Source organism: Lytechinus variegatus, chromosome 2 (genome assembly GCF_018143015.1).
Source record: "Lytechinus variegatus isolate NC3 chromosome 2, Lvar_3.0, whole genome shotgun sequence".
Taxonomy (NCBI): Eukaryota; Metazoa; Echinodermata; class Echinoidea; order Temnopleuroida; family Toxopneustidae; genus Lytechinus; species Lytechinus variegatus.
This window is the reverse complement of record NC_054741.1, coordinates 74,616,429-74,641,396: the sequence shown is the minus strand read 5'-3', so window position 1 is coordinate 74,641,396 and position 24,968 is coordinate 74,616,429. Positions and strand designations below refer to the sequence as shown.

The 24,968-nt window shown below is 34.5% G+C and overlaps 1 protein-coding gene across 4 annotated transcripts in view; it reads right to left on the bottom strand.

Moving 5' to 3' along the window:
- Positions 1-2,308: 2,308 nt before the first annotated feature.
- LOC121409009 (calcium/calmodulin-dependent protein kinase kinase 2-like) overlaps positions 2,309-24,968 on the bottom strand; it is a 66,598-nt gene continuing 43,938 nt past the window's right edge. For all 4 annotated transcript variants that reach the window (XM_041600779.1, XM_041600777.1, XM_041600781.1 and 1 more), the window contains 11 exons: positions 24,366-24,417; positions 12,985-13,106; positions 11,818-11,876; positions 9,966-10,054; positions 9,204-9,277; positions 8,614-8,793; positions 8,174-8,247; positions 7,139-7,226; positions 6,134-6,262; positions 5,114-5,202; positions 2,309-4,624 (listed from right to left, as the gene is read on the bottom strand). In XM_041600779.1, coding sequence (XP_041456713.1) covers positions 4,585-4,624; positions 5,114-5,202; positions 6,134-6,262; positions 7,139-7,226; positions 8,174-8,247; positions 8,614-8,793; positions 9,204-9,277; positions 9,966-10,054; positions 11,818-11,876; positions 12,985-13,106; positions 24,366-24,417 — 996 coding nt within the window. In that variant the 3' untranslated portion in view covers positions 2,309-4,584. The remainder of the gene's footprint in view (positions 4,625-5,113; positions 5,203-6,133; positions 6,263-7,138; positions 7,227-8,173; positions 8,248-8,613; positions 8,794-9,203; positions 9,278-9,965; positions 10,055-11,817; positions 11,877-12,984; positions 13,107-24,365; positions 24,418-24,968) is intronic.

Genomic DNA, 24,968 nt, shown 5'->3' with positions numbered 1-24,968 from the left:
TGATGGATGACAAAAGTATTTGAGTAGAAACTTAACTTTTCTTATAGAGAGCTCTGAGAAAAGGGGGAAATGGATACTTTTCATGAGACATGCAGTCTTTTTATTAAAAATAACAAAATAATGCAAAATGTGAACATTTGGCATCTGTTTGAATAAAAGTAAGACAATTTTCAATGTATTTCTTGCCAAAATAAGATTATGAAAACTCCTGCCATGTTAAATCTAGTCTATCAATTTTTACTAAGTTTGATGACTAATATAAAAAAAAAAATCACTTTCAGCTAAGTACCAAGTACACTGACCTTTCATCTGATTTCTTTTTGTTTGATGCTTTTTTCCCCCAAAATTTGAGGCTTTTTTAGTTAAAGGAGAGGGAGCAGCTTCTTTTTTAAAAAAGTCTGTTAAACAGGTGTTTCTTTCAGAATTAAAATATCTTCAAGCAATTTGAGAAAAAAAACGTTTCATTAACATTTTGTATCATAAATGCTGCCAACAACATGATATCATATCAAGTGCAAAAGCTCAATAAAACAACCAGTTTAACTGACATGAATAGATTAGTTTTAATTTACTTTAGTAAAAAAAAACATAATAATAAAAAAAATGTAATAGAAACAGTTCATTTTGCCCTCGTGAATGATAAAAAAGGTGATAAAATCATTATTTCTTGTCTATTTTTTCTACTCTTCCAAAAAAAGTAATTCACAATCTTTCTTCGAATACCTGGAGCACTTGCTGAATTCAAAAGAAGCTTCCTGTATATCTATGTGTTATTCAATACATGACACAGGCAACTGAACTTATTCTGAAAGAATGACTAGGTGTTTTTTTTGTTCAAATAGCATTTTAAATACATCAAACCAAAGCAAACTTGCTTGTAAATACAGCAAGTGAAAGAACAAACAAGTTACAAAAGTCTTACATATACACTTATAGTTTCCTTTATGAAAAGATTCATATATACACAAGCACGATGTATATGATGATGCAATAATTTGTCTTTAAAAAAATTATATAAACAGGAATGACAACAATTTGTTTTACTTCTATGATAAAAGAATGCAAATATACAGTATATACATTTAGGACTATTGTTCGTTCCATAATACAGAGAATAATGTTTGATAAAGAATTTTTCAATGACACAAAATCTTTGACCTGAAGGAAAGTAATAATGGCACATAAAATAGATTGTATAAGATTTTGGCCTTAGACCAAGCCCTCAATGAGGATATTGTATACTGACAGCGGCACCAAATCATATACATGTATATAGTACAAACAATTCACAATCTCTTTTAGTAAATACAGTAATGGCATTTAGACAAAGCACACAAACAATATGTGACCCAATGAACCAAAATCCAGACACATATTATGTCCCAGTCATAACAATGACCTTAAACCCACATTAGTATCCTGATAATGCGAACATTTCAAAATAGTGTGATAAATTAGTTAAGTCATGTCTCTGTCTTTCAGAAGTAACATTTACAATAAACATTTTGAAGAAATGGGCTATACAATATTGATAAGTACTTAGAAATTTATTAACATGACTCGACACAACTAAACATTTTTTTTTTCACTCATGAAATTGAAAGTCTTCTGATATGAAGACATGAATATACCAAGATAAATAAAATGCTGTTAACTTTCAAGACTTGCAATGTTTAATACCAAACCACATAGAACATATAAGGGAAAATCTTTGTTCTTTTATTCGGCCATTAGAAAAATATCCTCAAATATTCATTTTCTTCTGATTTGAAGAAAGAGAAAAAGTTGAGGAAAATTACACGTTGAGTAATCTAACTAAAATGTTATTCCCTTTTTAAGCATTCCCCCCTTTGTCTTTTTCCCAAATTCAAACTTTTGTCAAAACTTGTATACACAGCCAACAAAATACATCAGCCTTATTAATTTGTAAAAAGGTCACATCCATAGAATGATTAAAAAAGGTCAATTTCCATCATACAAAATCTAATCAAATTGACAATTATCTATGATAGCTGTCTAGTTAGTGCCCCTCAAATGGCATCCTAACTTTCTTCATTTAACATAAACCTGCAGCATTCAAATATCAAACAATGAAAGATATAAATCAATCTAATATTTTCCAAATTGAAAACTCCTGTCATTTCTTATCAGAAATTGGCTCAAAAACATGAAACACAAATGGTTGATAGATACACTTTGACTTAAACAATAGTTTCTTTTTTCTTCAACTTCAATATCATCACTTCTTTATACTGCTTATTCTATACTATGAAAAAGCATCTCTTTACCCTCTAAACATACTTTGGACATCAGCATCCCAGCTTTAAACAAATGTCCATTTATCTGAATCGTTCAATCAAAATAAGCTAGGTATATATGCATGTATCATAACTACAAAGAAAATGAGTTGTGTAGTATCATGTTCTGAAATGCTTATCAATTCAAACTATAAAATTAAAGGAAGTTTGGCAAAATTCAATACCTTCTTTAAGGTAAATTTCGATACCTGGTAAATGACTACAAAATAACGATCATATAAAATATGGAAAATATGTCAAAAAAGTGAAAATTTAGAACAAATGGGTGAAGATTTGATATTTCTAATTTTACCATGTGAATGACAACTTCAGGCCTCATTTACTCATTTACATGTACATAAGATCCCTCTTACACTTGGCAATTAAAATTTTGAGGAAAGTATTCAACATATCACTTTTGCTTTAAATGTCATGGTGTCATTTGTTTTATCCTGCCTAACTAATACAAGCATACAAAGATCGCCATCGAGTTGTACACCAAATATATGTACAGTAATATAGAATAATTATAAACATACACTGTTAAAGCATTTAGTGCGAGCCTCATCAATAATTAAAACAACCTCATGAGACACATTCACTGACAAAAGGTCTTGATTGATATTAGCAATAGGTGCTACATACAACCTTCTACTACACACACTTTGTTGGAATGATCCACTCCTCCTTGTAGATTATCATGCAGATTGCAGAAGATCTCTCACACATATATACCAACGGAGTATTGCATTTTTGTTTGTTCAGCTTCCCCAACATAAAGCATGTTTAAGATTGTAGCTAGACTAAATGCACGTACCATGATCCGGGGAAAAGGAAAATGATAGTGGGAAAGAGATGGAGGGGGGGCGTTTGGAAGAAAGATTAAGAGGTGGGGAGGAGGAAAAAAGTGAGAGACTGGGAGAGGTGTGAAGAAGGCGATAAAAAGAGACAGATGAAAACAGGGGGGGGGGGGCAATGGGTGAAACTAGCGTAATGAGAGAGAAAGGAAAAAAAAGAGAGAGATAAACAGAAGGTGGAGAGAAGGAGTAGGAGGTTAGCAGGAATGGAGTGTAAAAAAGAATTAAACTTTATAAAAAGAAAGGAGAAATAAAATATGACTTGGAAATACAAACAAACCATATACAGAAATCTAAAAATCTACTGATTTGTCACACAACCTTACAAAATCAATCATCACGCATTGGAGAAGAAAACTGAATACAAGTTTAATCAATGTACATTTAAAATCAATTTCACAAGCAAAAAGCGATGAAATAAACAATTGGATATGATGCTCTTATTTCTGTAAGCCACAGACCACAGTATTATTGGAAACACATGAATCTCTCAAAGCCATTCAAAGTCAAAAATAACATTTTTTATTGCAGGTTCTATTTTTTCAGTCAGTGGAGTGTTTCAGAAATTATCTTGTAAGTGATGTCTACTGATTAATTTGTTCTGAGCGAAACAAATACATGTTTCAAGAGCTTATAAAAATTGCGATTGTAAATATTTGTTCCATGAAAACATGCTGTCAGGATTTTACTAGCTCTGAAGCTTCCATAGATGACATAGATTGACAATAAACAGGAAGAATGACCCTGGCAATCTCACCTGCATGATGCAATTCAATATAGCTGCAGTGCTGACTGAGTAATTTTTATCAAAAAGAAGGGGGGGTGACATTCATGTGATAATAAAATCCTTAGTTCATTGACCTTGACAAGGAAACACAACATGACTAAATTCATTGACCCTGAATGGCCTTTGACATTGATCATATGACTTGCAACTTGTAAAAATGATCCGTGCTACTTGAATGACTTTATGATCAAGTTTCATTACACAGGAGACCTCATCCTTTCAAAGTTATGTAGATATTTAAAAAACTTAACCTTAGGTAAGGACTTCTCTGTTGACGACTGCCAGGCTGTCAGAAATGTGGCACCTATAGTCTTGCTCTGCTATGCAGGCGAGACAAACATCTGCTTCTTCACTCAGCTGTTGTTCACTTTGTCTTTCCTCCTTTTACTCTTGTAGCCTGTGTTAGTTTCCTTCCTCAACTTGCCAGATGATCACGACTCTACACCTTTCATAATCAATATTTCTGTTCAAGCCTTCAAAAAAAAATATCCTTAAACTCCACTCTCAGAAGAATATCTGAACCCGGTTATTCCTCCTGGCAGATATCACTCAACTTCCATGACTTTTAAGTCAAAATCTCAGTCTTTGCCAATTTATCCTCAAATGTCTCTTCAATTTCAAGTCAATAAGTTAAGATGTAGGTTTATTTGACTGTAGCTTCCATTTTACTATCCACACTGGAACTGAAAAGATAAAGATAAAAGATCAAATGAAAACATTTTAAGCAGTATTTACAAGCAAAATGTATCAGGTAAGTTGCTGTTTAGTGGGGATTAACTGATAATACATGAACCCGTCAGTAGTACATCCATAAAGCAAGGCTTATTCCTCACCATCTCCGCTTTTTTCTTGTTAAAATAATGTCTTTTTACAATACAAGTATTTTGAGCAAAATAAACCAGTCAATGGGCATTGCTAAAATTTCACATATGATTCTTTTTTATAAGAAATATAACTGCTATTAGATAGAATAATATAGTAAAATGTTAAAGAAAAATGACTGGATATTGATGTCATGGATCTATTAATTGAAAACATGACAAATTGGAATTAGACTCATGTTTTAATCAAACGTGAATAGCATTAACTAAGTCTGAAAAGAAACAAACAATTAATAATCAACTGCAAACTTAGCAAACTATTTTGTAAGAAATGACATCTGGAAATCTTACCCCAGTGATGAGAGTGCAAATCTTCCTTTCCTAGAGTTCCTATAAGGGTTATGAAAGGATCTAGTCTTCAGCATATTCTTCACAAGTATCTAAAACAAAAAAGAACACATGAAAAGAATAACTCAACTATTTCCAGTTTGATACATATTTAACTATTCACCTTCAATCAGCTAAAGGAAAGGAATCACTTCTGAGAACGAAATCTTGCTTAACCATGCAACCTCCCAGACTTCAACTGACAACTGTTGTAAGCTACTAAAACCAAAGACTAATGTATACCGAGGTACTACAGATAGCTTGCGCTGATAATTTTATAACCCCTTACTGATCATAAGATATAAGCTCAATATGCCCTTTTTGCTGATTGTACAATCCCTTATACTTTACGATGCCCCTGTCATGTATTCAAGGGCTACAATTCTACGAGTTTGAAAGATTTGTATATATCTGCAGTGAGACAATCATAGATCCTTTGATAATCATGCATCAGTACAATCACCCTACGTTAATCGTAGACAAAATGTCAATGGGGCATAAGTGATACGATCCTGGATACATCCAATCACAATATTTCATAGTACCTTTTAAAATGATTAATGATTTACATTGCTCAGATCAAATCAATAGGCAGTTCAATTATTGACATTGAATCTACCTCTTTTGAAAAGCATTCGTTTTTCATGCATTGTTTGGCAGAGTTATTTTAGATTGTGTGAAGACACAATTTGAGATATTGGCATTCTAAGTTTAAGTGCAAGGTTCAATGCATTACAATTTTGTAAAAATGTGCACGTCCATTATCTGAACTGTCTACACTACACTCCTTACAATCTGATGATGCAACAATACTCCAGAAGATGAACAGGTAAATCATCATAGATTTAAGTAAATTGAATAATGAGGGGAAAGGGTGGGGGGGTGGAGATCGGAAGCAGTAGCATTGTCACAAAAACTTGAGACAATCAGAGATGCATTGCAGATCTAACGCTGTCTATAGATTATTATGATGATGTTACTCACAAGTGTTTCAATCTTTGGTAGTCGCTTGATACAGCTATCTACTTCATCCTGAGATACTTCTACTAGTATACAGTTCTCTTCCTGGGACATCAGAGGTTCATAACCATGTTGGGTTACCCATGGATCTTCCTACAATCGGAGAGAGAGAAAATATAGAAGAAATGATGATTGTCATAATAATAATAATAATAATAATAATAATAGCCATTTATATAGCGCCATCTATCTAGAAATATTCTACTCCGAGGTGCGTTGTTATTATTATTATTATTACCCCAGCTTTAGCTCGAGCTGCCTTTCAGCGCTCATGCATTCAAGGAATTAATCCTACTGGGTACCCATTCACCTCACCTGGGTCGAGTGCAGCACAATGTGGATAAATTTCTTGCTGAAGGAAATTACGCCATGGCTGGGATTTGAACCCACGACCCTCTGTTTCAAAGTCAGAAGACTTATCCACTGGGCCACAACGCTCCACATGATGATCATGATGATGATGGGGACAGGGATGGTAGAGGTGGTGGTTTTGGTGGTGGTGATGATAATGGCAGTGATAACAATGGCAATAATGAAGTTGGTGTTTTGATGATGATAATTAAGAAAATGACAGTAAAGATAATGGTGATATAATGATAGGGATGATGGTGGTGATGATGATAAATATGTTTGCCTCATACATTCTCAATATTTCAAACAGGCTTGTTTATCTACAGATCTGGGTATTGCTATCAAAGGCAAGTTACCATCTCTATATATAAGCTCCTGGGAGGGTGACATATGATCAGCTGAAAGCAAATCCTGTAACAGAATTCAATTATTACATATTATACTGTTTACAAGTTTTCTGAAACCAACTCTGATCACATGGAAGATACTGTGAACGTTTGCATGGACTTCAATACTATAAATCACTCCTCTCAAAAAACATGTCACAACATGTCATTACTTGTTTGTTTCATTTCTTTCACTTTTTCCATGAAACATCCTGATGAAATTGATAATCACCTTGATTTCAGGAAGTGTTATCCTCTTCTGTGGTTCCTTCTCCAGCATTCTGGTGATTAGATGTTTTACTTCCGCAGAAACATCAATACTGCCAGTCAGAACCAGAAGGAGAGGGAGAGAGAACATGTTTGATTGGTACCATAAATTTCTAAAAGATTTTTTTAGAGAATGTTTAGTTCTTAAATGGGATATCTTTTTTTGGGGGGATGGGTTCTCGATCTTTTTATACCATAATACACTTTCAATTTCCTTAACATTTTCAAAGTAACAAATCATAGTTGGACACATAGTAAGTACAGGAATAAGAAAGAATTTCACAGTAAAGACGACCCCCCCCCCTCAAAAAAAGGGGAAGAAATGGAGATTGCATAGAGCCTTCAGTTTATTTTTGTATGCATCATACAAAAATCATGTAATGAACATTATCATTAAAATTTTCTGTTTGCTGCAAAAACAATAGGGGGGGAAGGGTCAGCCAACACCTTCAGGCAGAGAATTCGGGTCAAAAACTTCTGTTTTTCAGTCCTACATATTTTTATGTGCAGCCGAGGTGCCAGTTTGGACAGTTGGTGAATTTTCCATTAAATTGATAATTGCTAAACCTCACGCCGGACTTCTATGTTTGAGTAACATGACCACACATGGAGCAAAACATGAATCAAGAATTTAATAATCATCTATATATGATACTCACATTGGGTCAAACAAGAATCTACACTTTTACCCTTGGCACTTTTTTATTCTTAGATATGCAATAAAGACATTGAATTCAAAGAGGAGAGAAACAGAATAGGAGAGAGAGAGCGAGATGGGAGTAAGAAAGAGGAAGCAAAGATATAGAAAGGGGAAATTAGTGGAAAGAATCAATAAATGGAGAGAAGACAAGGAAAAAGAAATGGCTAGATAGTCGATGAGGACAGACAAAGAGGAAAATAAGGAAGCTGCATGAAGAAACATTATGACAAAAGAAAATATAAATAGTAGTATTAATGTGTTTATGGTTTGGGAAATCTGTCGGGTGATATTTCTACTCACTCTTCAGGGAACATGACAGGTTGAGTCCTAATCTTATTATGAAGGCCTAAGATAAAGTTGTCTTGAAATGGCACCTGCAAGAACGACGAAAAACAAGAATAATATTTTACTTTGATAGGTCACATACTTGTGTATATGTACTATTCTGCTATTTTACTGCTTTTAAATGCAAATCAAAATATAAAATCTGTCTAAAACAGACAACCACATAATTTGTTTCAGGTTCACAACACTTAGCACCTTTAAAGACGGGGAAACTATTCATGATTTAAATTTCCAAAAAACATTTTCCTTGTTTCTCTCTTCACTTGTTCTTCATCCAATCCTATAAAATGAAAATTGTTGAATATTGGATTGTTAACCAAATATAGAATGGAAAATTTTCTCTAAAAAGTTGTGTGCGAAATCAAATTAAATTCCTTGTATCTTGTGTGGTTTACCTGGCCAAAGAGAAAGCAGTAAAGAGTGCATCCCATTGCCCATACATCCAAGGCTCGTCCACCATATTTGTTTGACTCCTCTAGTAGGGACTCTGGAGCCATGAATGCTGGTGTACCAACGGTGTCTGAAAGAAGAGCATCAATCCCTTCAAACTTGTCACTCACTCCGAAATCTGCAATCTGAAAGACAAATGAGTTGCATGAAATAATAGTTAATTGGTGTGGGGTTCATCTGACTGCTGAGAAAGCACTGATGCTTAATAAGGTAACCTCAGGATTGACAGATGAAATTCCTTTCCAGGGTCTAAGTACTGTACTATAATGCCTAACCAATGGGATAAAGTACATATATGTATATCAAACCAAGGTAATCTATTCCTGTTATCAATTCTCTGAGCCATAGTATCTGTGTGAATGGTTTTTCCAGAACAAATTCTGTAAAGATATAAATGCCTAATCAGAACATTTGTAGCAGAGGTGAAAGTGCATAAACCAACCACATAATGGTTTACATCACATTTTTGCTGAAGGTACTTTAATTACAGAAACTATATACAGCCTGTCATGTAAAAATAGCTAAATAATTTTACCTTAACATGATTGTCTTCATCCAGGAGTAGGTTAGAAGGTTTGATGTCTCGATGGATCACCTTTTGATAATGCACTGTCAAAGAATAAAAATAAAATGATTCTTCATAATTACATTATGCAAAAAAGTCACATAGTTTTGGGGTACGGTGCATTTGTTAGTCATGCCTAAACCTGTCTAGTAATGATAGCAATTTGAGATCCTCTAAAAAAGAAATCCAGAGCAAGCAACCTGAAATATGACTTTCTCAGAGAAATAACACCATTGGCTTGAATGGGAATTTAAAAATGAATTCCAAAGGTGAGAGTATATAAGTGAAGATGTAGCATATTAAAGGGTATTTCTAACAGTGCAACATGCTTTAGGTATTTTTGCACAAAATTGTAAATACTTGACATGCAGACACTCAAAGTAGCATTACAAACTTCAACCACTGCATTATTACTTTTATAGAATTGGTACCCAGAGTCATCGTTCTGCCAGCAAATTGCACGGATATCCCATTTAGGAAGTACAACTAGCGGTTACTTGAATCATTATGATACATAATTATTCAAAATTCTTTATTTGCACATCAAAGTATGCCATCATGTGCTTCTGACATTACACAAGTGAAATGCTCAAATCAAAAACTTGAATGACAGTATCAATCATCACAATCGGATCATTAATAATTGAGCATTGCTTTTATTAAGATGTTTAATTGATATAGGACAACACCTGTACCATATTTTTGGCTGAGAGATAAAATGATGATACTTACAGAACTCCATGCCTTGTACGATGTCCCTAAAGTAGGTCAAAGCCAACATCTCACTCAGAGGATTATCAGAAGGCACCTCCATTACAGGCCTGCATAGGTCAAAGGTCAAAATCAGAAATAAAAATAAAAATTGAAAAATTCTTAACCTCTATCAACATAGGGATAATAACCATACTCAATAATAATCTGGACTATTTAGTGCATAACTCATCTGGGAAGCATTTAATCAACATTCTGTTGTTTGAAAAGTTTGGTAACCATTTGATTTAACAGACATTGTAAAATAAAGATCTTACCAGTCCTTTCATAAAACACTCCAAATGTTTTATCTCTAAAAGTATGATTTATCCGTCAGTGACCATATTTAAAGTCAGACACCAACTCGGCTAATCAAAACTAAGAAAGGTTGTCAGATCTGATAACTTCTCAGATGACACAAAGTGCTCTACTGAGCAGCTACAACCTTTCATTACAAATATCAATTTCATTACAAATATCAATTTCTAAATATCACCAGGAAATCATTCAGAATATGCATTGTGTAGGTGAAATCTTGGACAAATGCAAATAATAATTTTGTTCAAAATCATGCATCTCAAAAATATAAACTTGTCTTGAATGAACTAAGGTAGGGTCCCCACAGTTCACTGTTTAACATCTTTGATTGTTTGACTGAACTCTGAAGCATGGTTTGATTTATTAGATTTTGATTTAAATTTCCTGATTTCACTGCAATATTAGTTAATTGCATATTCTTGGCCTAAATTTTTTTTCGAATTCTGTGTATTTCCCAAATTCGTTAGAGTTTTTCCTCCATATTTTGTATCACAGAAAACTTGGGAGTTGAAACTATCATCACTGTCACTATCAAACTCATCAGGTATCTATAACACCCTACTGTGCCTAAGGTAATATAATCTTCTTTGGGCCATTATGGTGACATTGACAATAATCACAGCAATGACTACAATGAAAAATAATCACCATACATATCTATTGGCCATTGATAATTTTAGTTCATTAGTTCTCCCTATGTGCAGAGCAAATTAATTTGGCTTCAAATGTGCAATATGAAAGCTGATCGATTGCCAATTTTCATCCCATTTCAACTAAGACATCATTATTGACGCTTTTCACTAGCGTGATATATCCCTTTAAGACTGGTTGGATAGAGATATGAGCAGGAAATAAAGACTGCTGCTGAATGGATCAGGGCCAGATATGGATGAAAACCAAAACTCTTAAAATGATTAGGCTGAGATTTCCTGCACCAATTCACCCTCTTTCCTGTATACATACAGTAGATGGTGAGAGCAGCATATATACACTCCACTGGAGTCATTGATTCTATTATCTCATCTCAGGTTTGGAAAAGATAGAATATAGGAGAGTCAAGAGCCACAGAAAGAGAGAACATGATAGAGCGAGGGAGAGGGGAGAGAAAAGAGAGACAGACAGAAAGAAGTGCACTGGAGGGAGGGAGGTGTGGAAACCAAAGAAAAATCAAAGAAAGAAAAAAAGTTTAGAGGGTATGATTTAGGAAGATAAAGAAAAAGTTATATATATATATATATATATATATATAATTATATGAAAGACATTGAAAGACATACAAATGTAAACAAAGGGAAAGGCAGGAAGAGAGATAAAGGAAGAGAGCAAGGGGGTTGGGTAATAAGGAGAGATAGAACAAGAGGGGGTGATAGATTGATAGGGAGAGAGGGGGGAAGACAGGGACATAGAAAAGATGACAGGAAAGGGCCAGATGCATAATAAGCAGACTCACAGAAATAAACACATATTACACATAACTCCTACTTTTTGTTCATGTGAAAGAAATTACTTATCTTACCCTTTCTCCACCAGCTCAAAGACCATGTAGAGATAATCTGTGTTTGGGTCATCCAAAACCTAGCAGAAAAAGATAATTAGATATGTTTTAATCAAAGTGTGTCAGACACAAACTGTTTTGCAAAGAACTAATGCATGACCAAATGTCTATATCTTTTATATTAACCAAGTGTATTATTTAGCATGCCATGATATATGCTAAAGGTGTCACTTTAACAGGCACAAGAAGGAAAAAAAAACTGTTTTGATAATTGAAGAAGCTGTCAGGTGTTGTAAGCGTGTGATAAAAGTGCTTGTCTAAGTGTCAATTATTGGACAGAGGCAGGATTTCATTATTTGTTATGGCTCATACTTTCCACTGCATTAACCAAGTCATTATTTATACAGAGCATCCCCAAAGAGAAGAACATGAATTCAAGGATAGATTATTAGTTAAAAGCAACATCAACATTACAGCATTTCACAAGCATAATGGGAACACTGCCAATTTCCGTTTTCAATAAATTGACTGATTTTAAGGTTCATTACGAATTACCTTTTTATTATTTTTCCATTTTGCCTAAGTAGCGATTTATGAGCTTATTTGAAATGCATTATATTTTAAGGACTTTCTTCTTTAGACAAAATACATCATCATGAAACAAGAAGACAAGATTAGAGAGAAAGTGTGTTGTTGATCTGAACTTTCAAACACATGAACTGATCAGGCTGATATGATCATGCAAAGATGTAAATACCTTGTCTTGTGAAACTTACGTACAAGACTTCATGGCCCAAATTCTGAAGTCAGGTTTAGCTAAGACCATGGTCTAACTCTGTGCTAAAATTATGGGAAGCCAAAAGTGTCAACACTTTTATCAAGTTGTATGTTTCTTATGTTTACTATGCTCATTCCTGATTCATTAATGGTGAAGACAACCATCTTTTTATACTTCCTAGACAATTATGAATGACTTCAGAGCCAAAAGAGCTGAAATATGATATCTCTACTGTTAGTGATTTATGTAACATTTGGCTGTCCATACTTTAACCACAACTTTGAATCTGGGTTTTAAGTTAAACCCGACTTCAGAATACGGGCCATTGTCTTTTTTAATGTCTGGATATCATGATCACATTTAATGAATTATGTAATCATCCAAAATATTAACACACATCATGACTATACCTCAACAAGTTTTACAACATTTGGATGGTCCAGCTTCTTCAGTATGGCAATCTCTTGATAAACTCTATCCAGAGGTGTTTTAGGTGCCTTGTTAGGCTTCCCTCCTCGAGGTGGTGGGCGCTCTGTAACATACAATACAAAAACATAGTATCAATAACACTGATGCATGCAACTATCCATGACAACAAGTACTTGAGGTTTTACAAACTTCAAGGCTTCATTTTAAAAATTATCATCAAAGATTACACTATCGATTTTAAATCGCTTATGCACGAAGGAATGAAAATTAGTCTAATGAACAAAAATACTTTTCCTCACATTCCTACATGTATCTATTTAAGATTTAAGACTTGACAGTTCATGAAGATAGAATAACATCATGAATCTGCAAACCTATCTATACCTCCACGTAAACCCACTCTTTAAGGAACAGCATAATGTCAAACATAAATATTCTAATTTCATAGTTAGCCTTAACCAGACATTTTTGCATTTCAAAATGATCAATTTGAAGAATTTTTAAGAATAACAGATTGCCTTTTTTCTTTAGTCCATATATATATATTCTGTAGCTTTTAAAACAATTCTCAATGAACCCATATTTTTAGTAAATAAACTTAAAGAAAACTGCAGCTTTGTATGAAAAATATTTATGTTGGCAATTTGTAGGGTAAAAGCTGACCATATTCCAATTGCAATGTATTCACTATCTCAAATGAATTGATTGTAGCAGTCATTTGTAACAAATCTGTCACACAAGAAACCTAGGAAGCTTAACATACTGGCCAATATTCTCAAAAGAGATTGTACGATGGTACAAACCCATTGTCACGCATCAATTAGGTGCCATTTGCCAAAAGTGCACATTTATAATTCATCTTTTCCTAGTGCATGCCATGATATAAGCTGAATTATTTACACATATTTACACACATCTTCATAGTCCATAGTATACAAATAGCGAATAGGCATGAGTGCGATGGTGCGAGATTTCGCATGAGGTGAAAGAAAGATGCTCTATTCAACGAGGCGTTAGCCGAGTTGAATAGAGCTTTCTTTATTTCACCGAATGCGAAATCTCGCACCATTGCACGAATAAGAATATTCGCTATTTGTGTTGTACAACGTACGCCTCGGAATCTAGCGAAAATATGAAAAAACAAGAGTTTTTCCCTCCAGTAATCTATGAAAAGGGAGCAAAAATATTGAAAGCGAAAAGCAAAATCCCACAAGCCGGGCCCACAAGCGCACATGACCTTGGACAGCGTTGCGCATTTAGCCAGCCAGCGAGCTGTACGCGCATTGTCACCTTATTCAATTAAATCGTATTGTGACGTCACCTCCTAAAGCCGTGCAATGGTACATTTTGGACGGTACATTTTGGATGGTACGTCTTGTGTGCAACGGTACGAATGTGTGACGTTCAGCCTCCCATTTGATCGCGTACAACTAGCTAAGTAGGCGTTGTACAATGTTGTACATTGAAACAGTGAAACATCTTTTTTATGGGTATAATCATGAAAGATAGTGATCTATGTTCTTCTCCTTGATAATCGCATCATTAGGCAAGATAGAGACTGTGACCAAATGCTTTTCCTTCTGACATGTTCAACAAATTTATATCCTAGCTATTGTCTTAAAGGATGAACAGTGGCTTAGAGCTAGAAAGGTAAAAGGTATGGTGGCTTCATAAAGCTGCAACTTTTGTTAGATTTTTCATCAGATGAAGAAAGAGGGAGAGAGGGAAAACAAAGAGGACATGAATGAAGAGAGAGGGAGAAATAGAGAAACAAAAACAGTTAAAATGAGAGATGAAGGGAAAAGAAGGGTAGGAAGAAAAAAAGACGAGACAAAAAGGAGAGAAGGGGGAGAGAGATAAAGAACGCAACACAGAAACACAGTAATAGAAAGATAGAAAAAAATAAGACATGAAGATAATTCAAGAGTGAGACTGCATTGTACATATAGAAACAGCAATAGCTTGCAGTACAACATCTTGCTACATTAAACATGTGGGAAATGTGAACACCCAACATGTTTCGCCACCAGTCATTTATACATGGACACCTGTCGTGCAAAGCCAGACCTAGCAAAGTTACTTGGTTGTCAGTGGCAACCACAAGTAGGTTACCACAGGCAAGATTGTCAAATGTCATCCCAAGTCAAGACATATGCAGCAATCTTTATTTAATCTTCATTAAATTTTCATTTTATATCCACATCTCTATTCAATCTCATTTTTATACAGATACAGATGTAGATGAGTGTTGCATCTGCTGAGAAAAAGTAGGAAATGGTGATGGGAATGGTTGTGAAATACTTTTACTGGTTAGTAGGTATGATATTAAGGCCTAACCAACTACTCCATTTTTAACATTTTGTCTGAAGTGATTTTACAAAATGAGATTATGATCTAAGGAAGATATGAAAGTATCACTGCAGGTTTAAGCCACACATGTACTTGGGATAAATTGTGAACAGACATTTTATCTATTTTCTTTAGGAGAATATATGTCAACAGTAAATAAACATCCATAATTTTTTAATCCTGTAAGAAATTCTGAGTATATATGTGACTACTAGTCTTAAAATCCAGATCAGATGTAGTCATTTTGACCATCTGAACAATTGATTTAGATTGAAACTTTCAAGGCTTGAGTCTGAACGATTTCACATTACAAACTAATCTTTAAGGATTCAAATCAAATCTAAAGTAACCTTTAAACACACTAGTAACATGAAACATGTATTGCATGTACAAAGCCCTTCAGAATGTCAAACCATGGTAATCTACCACAGATGTTAACAAACATTTACATGACTGCAGCATTTGAACATGAAATGTAGATAACCAAAAAGGAATTAAATCAAGCATCTATCCATGTATATCTGTCAAAGGAGGAACAATATCTTGAGCAAATGGATGGAAAATTTGGATTCACTCCTTTAATGTTATCAAGTTCCAAGATCTCTATGAGGGTCAAATATGTTCTGTGACAGGTGTAACATACCTGGTGGTATCAAAATGGAGATTACATATAATCATTTGAGAATATGTCTTTACTTCCTAACAGATGATAAAAGTTGACAGGAGATTTGAAAAATCCAACCGAAGCAGCCTAGAATGTGGTTTATCAGGGGGGGGGGGGGATAAACATATGTCTACTACTAAATCCATCAAGTTTGATAGCAGATAGATTTTAGAAGATATCACAATTGTTATTTTTTTATTGTCCAGTTTTGTTCTGTTTGATTTTTACACTAGTTACAGGTATATTGTCATTCAAATCTCTTGAATTAATAAACTTGTTTGTTCCTAAATAGTATACTAAGGGTTGGTAAGAATGTGCATGTACTATCTTATCAAGATGTTGATTCACGACAGAAAATTCCCAAATTATTGTCAATATTTTAATTAATTTGATCAGGTTTTACCCAGTTTATCTAAAGAATAATTTTCCAAACAGGTACATATATAAGGTAGAGAGATCTGTCTTAGTGGTTGAATTCATGAAATTCATGGAAATAATGCCAATGAATATTCAGCATTAATGGTACATGTAGTAAGACATTTATTGTTTAATCTGTATGAGACTGAATGATGTCCCTATAACTCATGTTTTCCAAAGATTTCAGCGAATTCACTATACCTTCCAAAATGTATTGGGCAATTTCTTTATCCATTCTTCAAGATTTTGGAAGGGACTGTCCAAAAATAAATCTAATCTTGTGAATTTCATTGTGAATCGAAAGATTTTTTTAATTTCAAATTAATTTCTTTTCATGCTGGATCTAATTAAGATATGAATGTATTGCTTTCCATTGACTGTCCTCTTTATAACACTTCTAGCTGTGCAAACTAAACGGTCATTCATATACCAAGATATGATAGTAAATTCATGTCTCAATAGTGTAAAAACATTTAGAAATTCTCTTGGTAGACATTGGTGTATTCCATGCCTCTGGCCCATGCACACGCTCTACATGCTGGATGCACTCAGGCACAGCATAAAGCAGGCCTCAAATATTTGTTACTTGTAAAACTAGTAGTGATTTTCATTTTGTTTAAAACTTTCAGGTATCTGTGATTATGCACGAGGGAATAAACAGTATACCCCTCATTCTATCAGAGGCAATTTGCTGCTTTTGACAATGTTTCATTCCTTGATTGTGCCACAGAAATCATAACTCTATTTAACATTATGTTGAGGCATACAGTGACTTAAGATATATGTCACGGGTTGAACCCAAGGCTAGACGTGGCAGAAAAGGTTCAGCAATGCATCTTCTATCTTTCTCCCTCTCTTCAGAAAGTGTAATACATACTTGATGAGTTCAATACATTACCTGGTAATGTGCAATAAAACAGCTGTGAAAATACCTGTGACAAGCGGCTTTTCGAAACGCACTGAATACTTTCACGGATGCACATGAGCCGTATTAATGGGTATATTGCCAAGAATGAATGCAGGCTGCGTATCCCCCGCCATGTACTTTGCAGGGTTTTGCTTTTATCTACTTTTGAGTAGATGGGTGCTCTCCTTGCAAGGAGGAATAAATATTTAATTCCATTTTTCTTTATGTCTACGAGAGAACATCTCCTGTAAGCTTAATCAAAATCTGTCAAGCTTGAAATTGGTAGTCAAATCTGCCTGTTAGCATTCCAGTTAACATTAAGTGTCAGTGATAAGTTATGGGTGGGGTGAAGATGGCTTATTTTCTCGATGGGCTAGCGAGTTTATATTGAACTCTTTCAATATAACTGGTAAGAACAAAGTCTTGTGGAACTGTGGATATAATCTGGGCTTTGAACCACAAGGTCTAAAGTTCCAATCCAGACACAGCACTTGCATTTTTTTGTATGACATTAACCAACATTTGCCACTCCCCACCCAAGTAAAAATATATAGGTACTAATTCCTTGACTAATCAAGAACCTGATGATTTCCATGTTAAATAAGGGGTAATAATATTAAGCTTAAACTTAAAGTAAAACTATCTAATTATTTAAAAATATTACATCAAAATGCAGTAGAACATAAAAGATAATTCATTCTGTAATTTTCATTGGCTATTGAAACATGAGGAGAGGCAAAGTTAAGACCGCTGTACTTGAAAGCTGACCCCCCCCCAACTCTCTCCTTTTTTTCCTAGTTCTGTTTATAATCATCATTCAGCACTGTGAACAAAAACATGCACCTGTAATAGGCCCTTTGCCTTTAACAATGCCTCATTAGACTGCCCAGCAATCAACCATCAGCTTCATAAAGAAAAATCTACTTGGATGAGAGGATCCCATGTTTAGTAATCTATTCCTCCAGAAATTCAACTACAGGAATAATGTCTCACTGACATTGGATCGGATTCCTAACAAAGATTCAATAGTTACCATGGCAACATGCTGCTTTTAAAGTAGCTCGAAAGGGGGAGGTGCTAGACTGTTCACAGGCTTTAAAGACACTTAATGAGGCAAATGAGGCGAGGGGTAGTAGATCTTATTGATTATTTCTTGCTATCAAGATATTGCTCACCTCAATTAAAGCTAGTTTCTGGTTTGAGAGATTCACAATCAGCATCAGTGGACAGTCATTGACTGTAAGCATAGGCAAATCACAGGCAAATAATTAATGCCATCAAGGTAAGTACTGTATAGTTGTTTAATCTCAAGAAAAACATTCACATTTCTAAGCGTACCCACTATCTTTTATTCAATTCCACTCATTGAAACCTAGCAAATTTGATCATTGAAGCCATGTTGAATAAGTATACTATAATTATCATCATCATTACATACAAATTGTGCAGCTTCATGCAGCAGGAATACATATAAAACAAACAAAATTTTAAAACGAAATACTTTAAGACATAAAATATTATGTTAATCATGCTCATCAGAATACTCTAAGTAACAGATTTTGTTATATTTTTTTTCTTATTCTTTATAAAACCCATTTTACACTTTATCAACTTTAGAAAATTTTCCTCAAAATAAAGACCAACTTGTACCATCGTTGCCTTTACAATGTGAAACTGATATCTAATTAAGCTTAAGTATTGTCAATTCTTAATAAACATCTGATTTAAAATTTCACTTATGTTTATTTATACCACATATAACCCTACAAGCTTTATATGACAAGTATCACTTTCATGCAAAAAATTGTATAATTGCTTATATTAATAAACTGATAATTACATAACTGCAGGATTAACACATCATATTAATCTCAAATTGATTGGTCCCTTTAATTCTTCCATCACATTGTGTATAATGGTCATGTGACTGAGCTCAAAGTCTGTTATCTCTGACAGTCACATCCATCATCAAAATGTCAACAGACAAGCCAAACAGACGACTTAACACCTTCTGCAAATTATGGATCAGCAGTGCCCCCATGTGCCCTTCTGGTATTAAAGGCAAAGATCAATTAATGGATGTAGAAAATAATCTGCTCGCAGCCACTTCATGAAAGCACAATGAAATGCAAAATGGCCATTTAAGTGCATCAGGTTGTAAAGAAATGATATTTAATAATAGGTTTGGTTGTTATGTTTTATCTTTAAGTGGGTCTTGTAATGGGTCTATTGTAGCTTGTCTTCTACCCTAAAAAGAACGTTTTCCAATAACAAGAAAATCTTCCAATGTAATTCTGAAATGTTATAAAAATGTAACCTATACAAGAGGACAATCAATTGGTGTCAGTGATGCAAATACATAACATGTATCCCCTTCTAAACTTGGTTTCAAGAATCCAGATTCGTCTTTATGAAATTCCAATTGAGAATTCAACTTCTTTATTTTTACCTCTCTCTTTCTCTGTCAAGTTGAAAATTTGACTTTTTTCTTTTTCTCTCTGTCTCTCTTATCTTACTTTGCCTTCATGCAGTTTTTTCTTTCCCTTTTTACATTTTTCCTATTATTTATTTTTTTCATTCTTTTATCTTCTTTCTCTCTCCTTTATCTTCTCTCTCTCCACTCATCTCTCTCTTTAATGACTTACATTTCTTTCCTCTCAATCTCTTCCTCTTTTCTATCACTGCCCCTTTCCTTCCCCTCTATTACATTCCATTTGACCCTTATTTCCATCTCTATCCCTGTTTCCTTTCCTCTAATGCTCTTATAAGAAGTGTTTTTAAATCCTAAAATAGAACCTCTAGAACTAAAGAGATAACACTCAAAGCATCCCATCCCACTGTCACTAACCATACCTCTTTCCATCTCTCTCTCCCTCCGATCCTCTTCTCATTCAACATCACTTTTAGTCTTTCCTCCACCTCTCTCCCTTCCTCTCTCTTTCCCTTCCTCTAGCTCTTTACCTGTATTTTGCTACTCCCTCAGGGTCCCGTAACAAAAAGGTTAGCGATTAATCATACGCTTGATTTCTAGAATAGATTGTTCATTGTAATTAATGGAATCAATCAGAGAAAAGTGTTATACGATCATTGCTAAGCTTTGTGTTACCGGTCCCTGATCAGATTTCAAATTTGGTTGTTTGCTTTTCATTGCATGGATCATCATCCCAGTACAATTTTTTTTTTTTTTTAAATAATCATAACATACCAAAGCTCATCAATTTTAGTTCCCCTTGTAATTCCACAAGTTGTCAAAACTTGGGAGGAAAGATCTTTGCTCATGCATTGTATCTCTGTGCGGGTCTTTCAAAACCTTTCATTTTACTACTTTAGGCATCTTGAGTGGATTTGGCACTTATAAGTCACATAATGATCATCGCTATTATTGTTTCCCCTAATGCCTCAAGATCTTGTACTCCATACCTGTGTCTAGTTCCTTGTCCCCCACTATCGCCCCCCTTACCATCGATCCCTTCCCCCACGCCTCTTTTCTCTATCAATATCACTATCTCTCTCTCACACCCTTATGTCCCGTTTCTCCACCTCTCTCTCTTCCTCTCTCTTGCTCTCTCAGGACAGGAGATGACTTCTACACACCGTCCATCCACACAGATTCGGCAGAATACAGGAGTACAGTTTATCACCCACATTTGGAATGACATGCACGGAGGGCAAGATTACGGACCCAAATTCAATTTGGCACACATTACCTTTGCAGGCTCACACTTGCCTCACTGGGCAAATATCCATGAATATGGACATCACAGTGTGGATTTCTACCCTGCTTGCATGCCGCCAAGGAACGGAAGGTCAAAGCCGGGCAAAGCGATGATTTTAAGTGTTAACCCCGAATCTCCCTCCTACATAAAGCCACAACCAAGTGTGCATGCATGCGCAGACAAATTATGACAGGAAGTTCAGTGGATAACGAGAGCAAAGAGCATCAACAGTGTATGATGAAACAACAAATTAAAATAGGATTCTGAAAGAGCAGGGTTGTACATGAGAGAAAATGTAAGCGAGGATGTGCGGAGAAAGGGGAAAGTGTAGAATCAACACATCTATACCGGTAATGTGTTTTATCAAAACAACACAAGTTTGAAGGTGAAGCCCTCTATCATCATAAACATTTTTCTTATTATTATATGATTGTTGTTTTATCTGAATTTATAGTACCTAAATAATAACATTCCTCTTTCCATATATTAGACTAACGATAATAAACAATCAAACTGTTCTTATTGTTCTGTCAATCCTAAATTGAATATATCAATTCAACAAAAAAAATTGTAAAAAAAAGTGTAAGGAATAGCCATCATACACTCATAACAATAAAAATATATATATCTTACGAGGCAAAAGAAACTGCTGATCTACATATAAATTATTCATTGTCTGATGACAATGGGTGATTTCAAGTTACTCAAAGCCTTTGAGAATCTATTGTTCATCAATGGAAATTTAAACTCATATCAGTGAGTCTCCTGAATTTCAACAAGCTTATGTTAATTTGATATGTTTTCATTAAGATTTGATCTTGAGAATGAGATCACTGGCAAAAGCTGAATGCCAACCTCTCTCTCTCTTGGTGACTTTGGGAAGCTTTTCTCACTAGGAGTCGATAGAGATGGCAAAGGCTCAAATACGTGGGATGATTTTGTTTAATTTAATTATTGTAGGATGATGGAGATAGCGAGTATGCTGGGGAAAGAGGAGGGTTCGACTTGATTTGGAAGTGGTGAAGATGGTAAAATGTTTGATCAAGAGTATGGACGAAAGAAGGATGAAAAAACAAAGGCATTGATATATTAAAGATGACAATAAAAGCCTGTTAAAAAATAGTAACATCAAAACTTAGCTTATCGCAATGGGGGGGGGGGGGGGTGGACACAAAAACAGTTTCTTTACTTTCTTTTGAGGGGAAAGGAGCATTCCCAAACATCTTCTTTGTCAATGAGATAAGAGTTCAGTTGTTAAAATTCATTTAATGATACAATTACAGTATTCATTAAACTGTAAAACAAATATTTGACATCTGAATATGTTCAGAAGAATGTGAAGTTGGAAGAATAAGGATGGAATGAAGCATTTTTTTCCTATTTAATTGTCTGCAATCTTCATGACAAAATATGAACTGCACCTCTAAATGAATGTTACTTCTTCAACAAGATAATGTCATCCACAACCTAGAGCCATTCTTGATCTTAAAAACTATTTTCAGCTATCAGCCCACCGTTGTATTTAATCTATGGTTCGTGTTTAAGGAGTCTAATATTCAATGCAGAGAGACAGAGGGGGGATGCTTTGTCAAGGGTATCCCCAGTGTCCCTTGAAAGACCTCTCCTGCTGGTGATGGTGAAGGTTAACACCAATTGAGGGTTATCGGAGGGCAGAGCCTGGATGGGGGCCCAATCTCAGATGGAATTATGTGTGACACATCCCTAATCGGTTGGCCACATGCCCAATCACATAGACACACAGATCCTCTCTGTCACATTCTCAGACTGGCGATAAGTGGCCGAGTGCGGGTGAGCGGCTTGTGCATTTCAATCTCTGCAGGCGCTGTTCACATGTGTGAATTGAACCTAGGGTGCTATCTACATAGGCATGATTTGATTTGATTTGAACTTTAAAACACAAAAACATATAGTAGCGAATAGGTATTTGACTGGCATCATTACAGCCTCTTTGCATTCTATTCACATTTTCATTATAGCATTTTCTGCTTTGAAATTCTCATACAAATTGAGTTATATTTCATAACATTAAAAAAATCTTGAGGTAAAATAGGTATAACAGAAAGAAAGGAATTTTATTGTTTCTACAAATTAACATTCCTGCATATTCTTTGATTCACTGAAACTATGTTCTCATCTGGATATATCCCCATCAATCAAAATACAGACATGTTAAATCAGATCATCTTTGCCTTACATCTCAGAAATTAATGGGAATGCAATCACTAACATTTTACTTCTTTTTTAAGGTAAACTCTTTTAACGTTTAAAAGCCATAATGAATAGCACTGGTGTTTGACCTTTAAATGCACTACCTGATTGGCTGAATACATTTGGAAATAATGTGCTGAGATACATCATCTATATAATGAAGAAACAATTTATGGCATTGATGGAGATCTGAAGAAGAATGTGTTATGTAACTGTCAAAACATTTCATTTTCAAGAATTAATGTCCTTGAACCAGAAAAACAGAAGTATAAAAATAAAAGGTATCATCTAAAGACTTGTCAAATATGACGCACATTTGTGAATTTACAAAGCATTATTGAACACTGTTTCTTATGAGGACATGGAATAGATACTTGTGGCAGAAAAGCGTGTCATTATCAACTTATCAAGACACTGAATAAGAATTTCCCTTGACTAACTTTGAGATTAATGTTAATCCACAGTGAACACCCCTCAATTAGTCAATTTCACTTTCAGCCAACTTGGCAAGCATTCTTACTCTTGCTTATCACATAGACATGACATCACACAGACATGTGGGGCTTTAGAATGATAATCCACCTGTCTTAAAGCCAGACATTAACACTGCTTCCTATAATTCTGAAGACTGGAAAGCCAAAATTTTTGAATAACCTATATGTATAGGTTGTAAAAGAAATATTAAGAGATAAGGAATATGTGCAGGGCTGAAGAGAGAGGGATGAGAGTGTATGTAAGTGTAACACAGAGAGAGGGAGAGATAGAGCATGAAGAAATTAAAAAAAAAATCAAAATGTACTCAGCACCAAAATATTTTTTTTACGAAATGACTCAAGTGCCCTTGTCAACAAAGGCTTGCATCGAATGTTCACTCTTTCATGCATTTGTCCTCGGAAACAGTTATTTGAGGCTATTTACATTCATCCTGCTGTCACTATCACCTATACTGTTATCGTCATGGTAATCACCACCACCCCCTTCTCTTGGTCCTCCTCATCATCATCAACATCACCATTATCTTATAATCTCTCTCTCGTCATCAGAACCATCATCATTTTAAGCCTATACCCATCTACTCACTTGCAAATCCTCCTTTCTTGATAAGTTTCTTCTTGGATAGGATTTTCATTGCCTGAAAATAGTACATAAAGAATACAAAAAAGAGTACATAAAGAATAAAAGAATATATACAAATTCATGAACATATAACTGAGCAATGCTTCAGGAGTATTCCACACTTAATTTACAATTAATTCATAAACTTTTTATTCAATCATAACTAATCATTTTTCCAAAAGAATAATTGCTTCAAAACTTTAAGTAGAAGCTTGTATCATAAATAAAGAATAATAATTTTTGATAGGGTATGTGATTTAAGTTAGCATGATTTATAAATTTCATGAATAATAATAATAAAATACACATTTTTCTAAGGGCAATCCATAAAACGTGTATGTCTGACCCCCCTATATGTGGGACCTTCATTAAATTTTCTGCCTCTGATTTCTTGTTCTTTTGATAGTCTGTACTGCTTTCAAATGATCATGACTTGGTCAGTTTATGACATAGAGTATAACTTGAGAAAAATGGGGGTCGGACATACAAAAAGGTTGATTATTTTATTGAATTGCCCTTAAGCGCTGTATAATATTATAATTACTATTCCTTACCAACCATGTTACA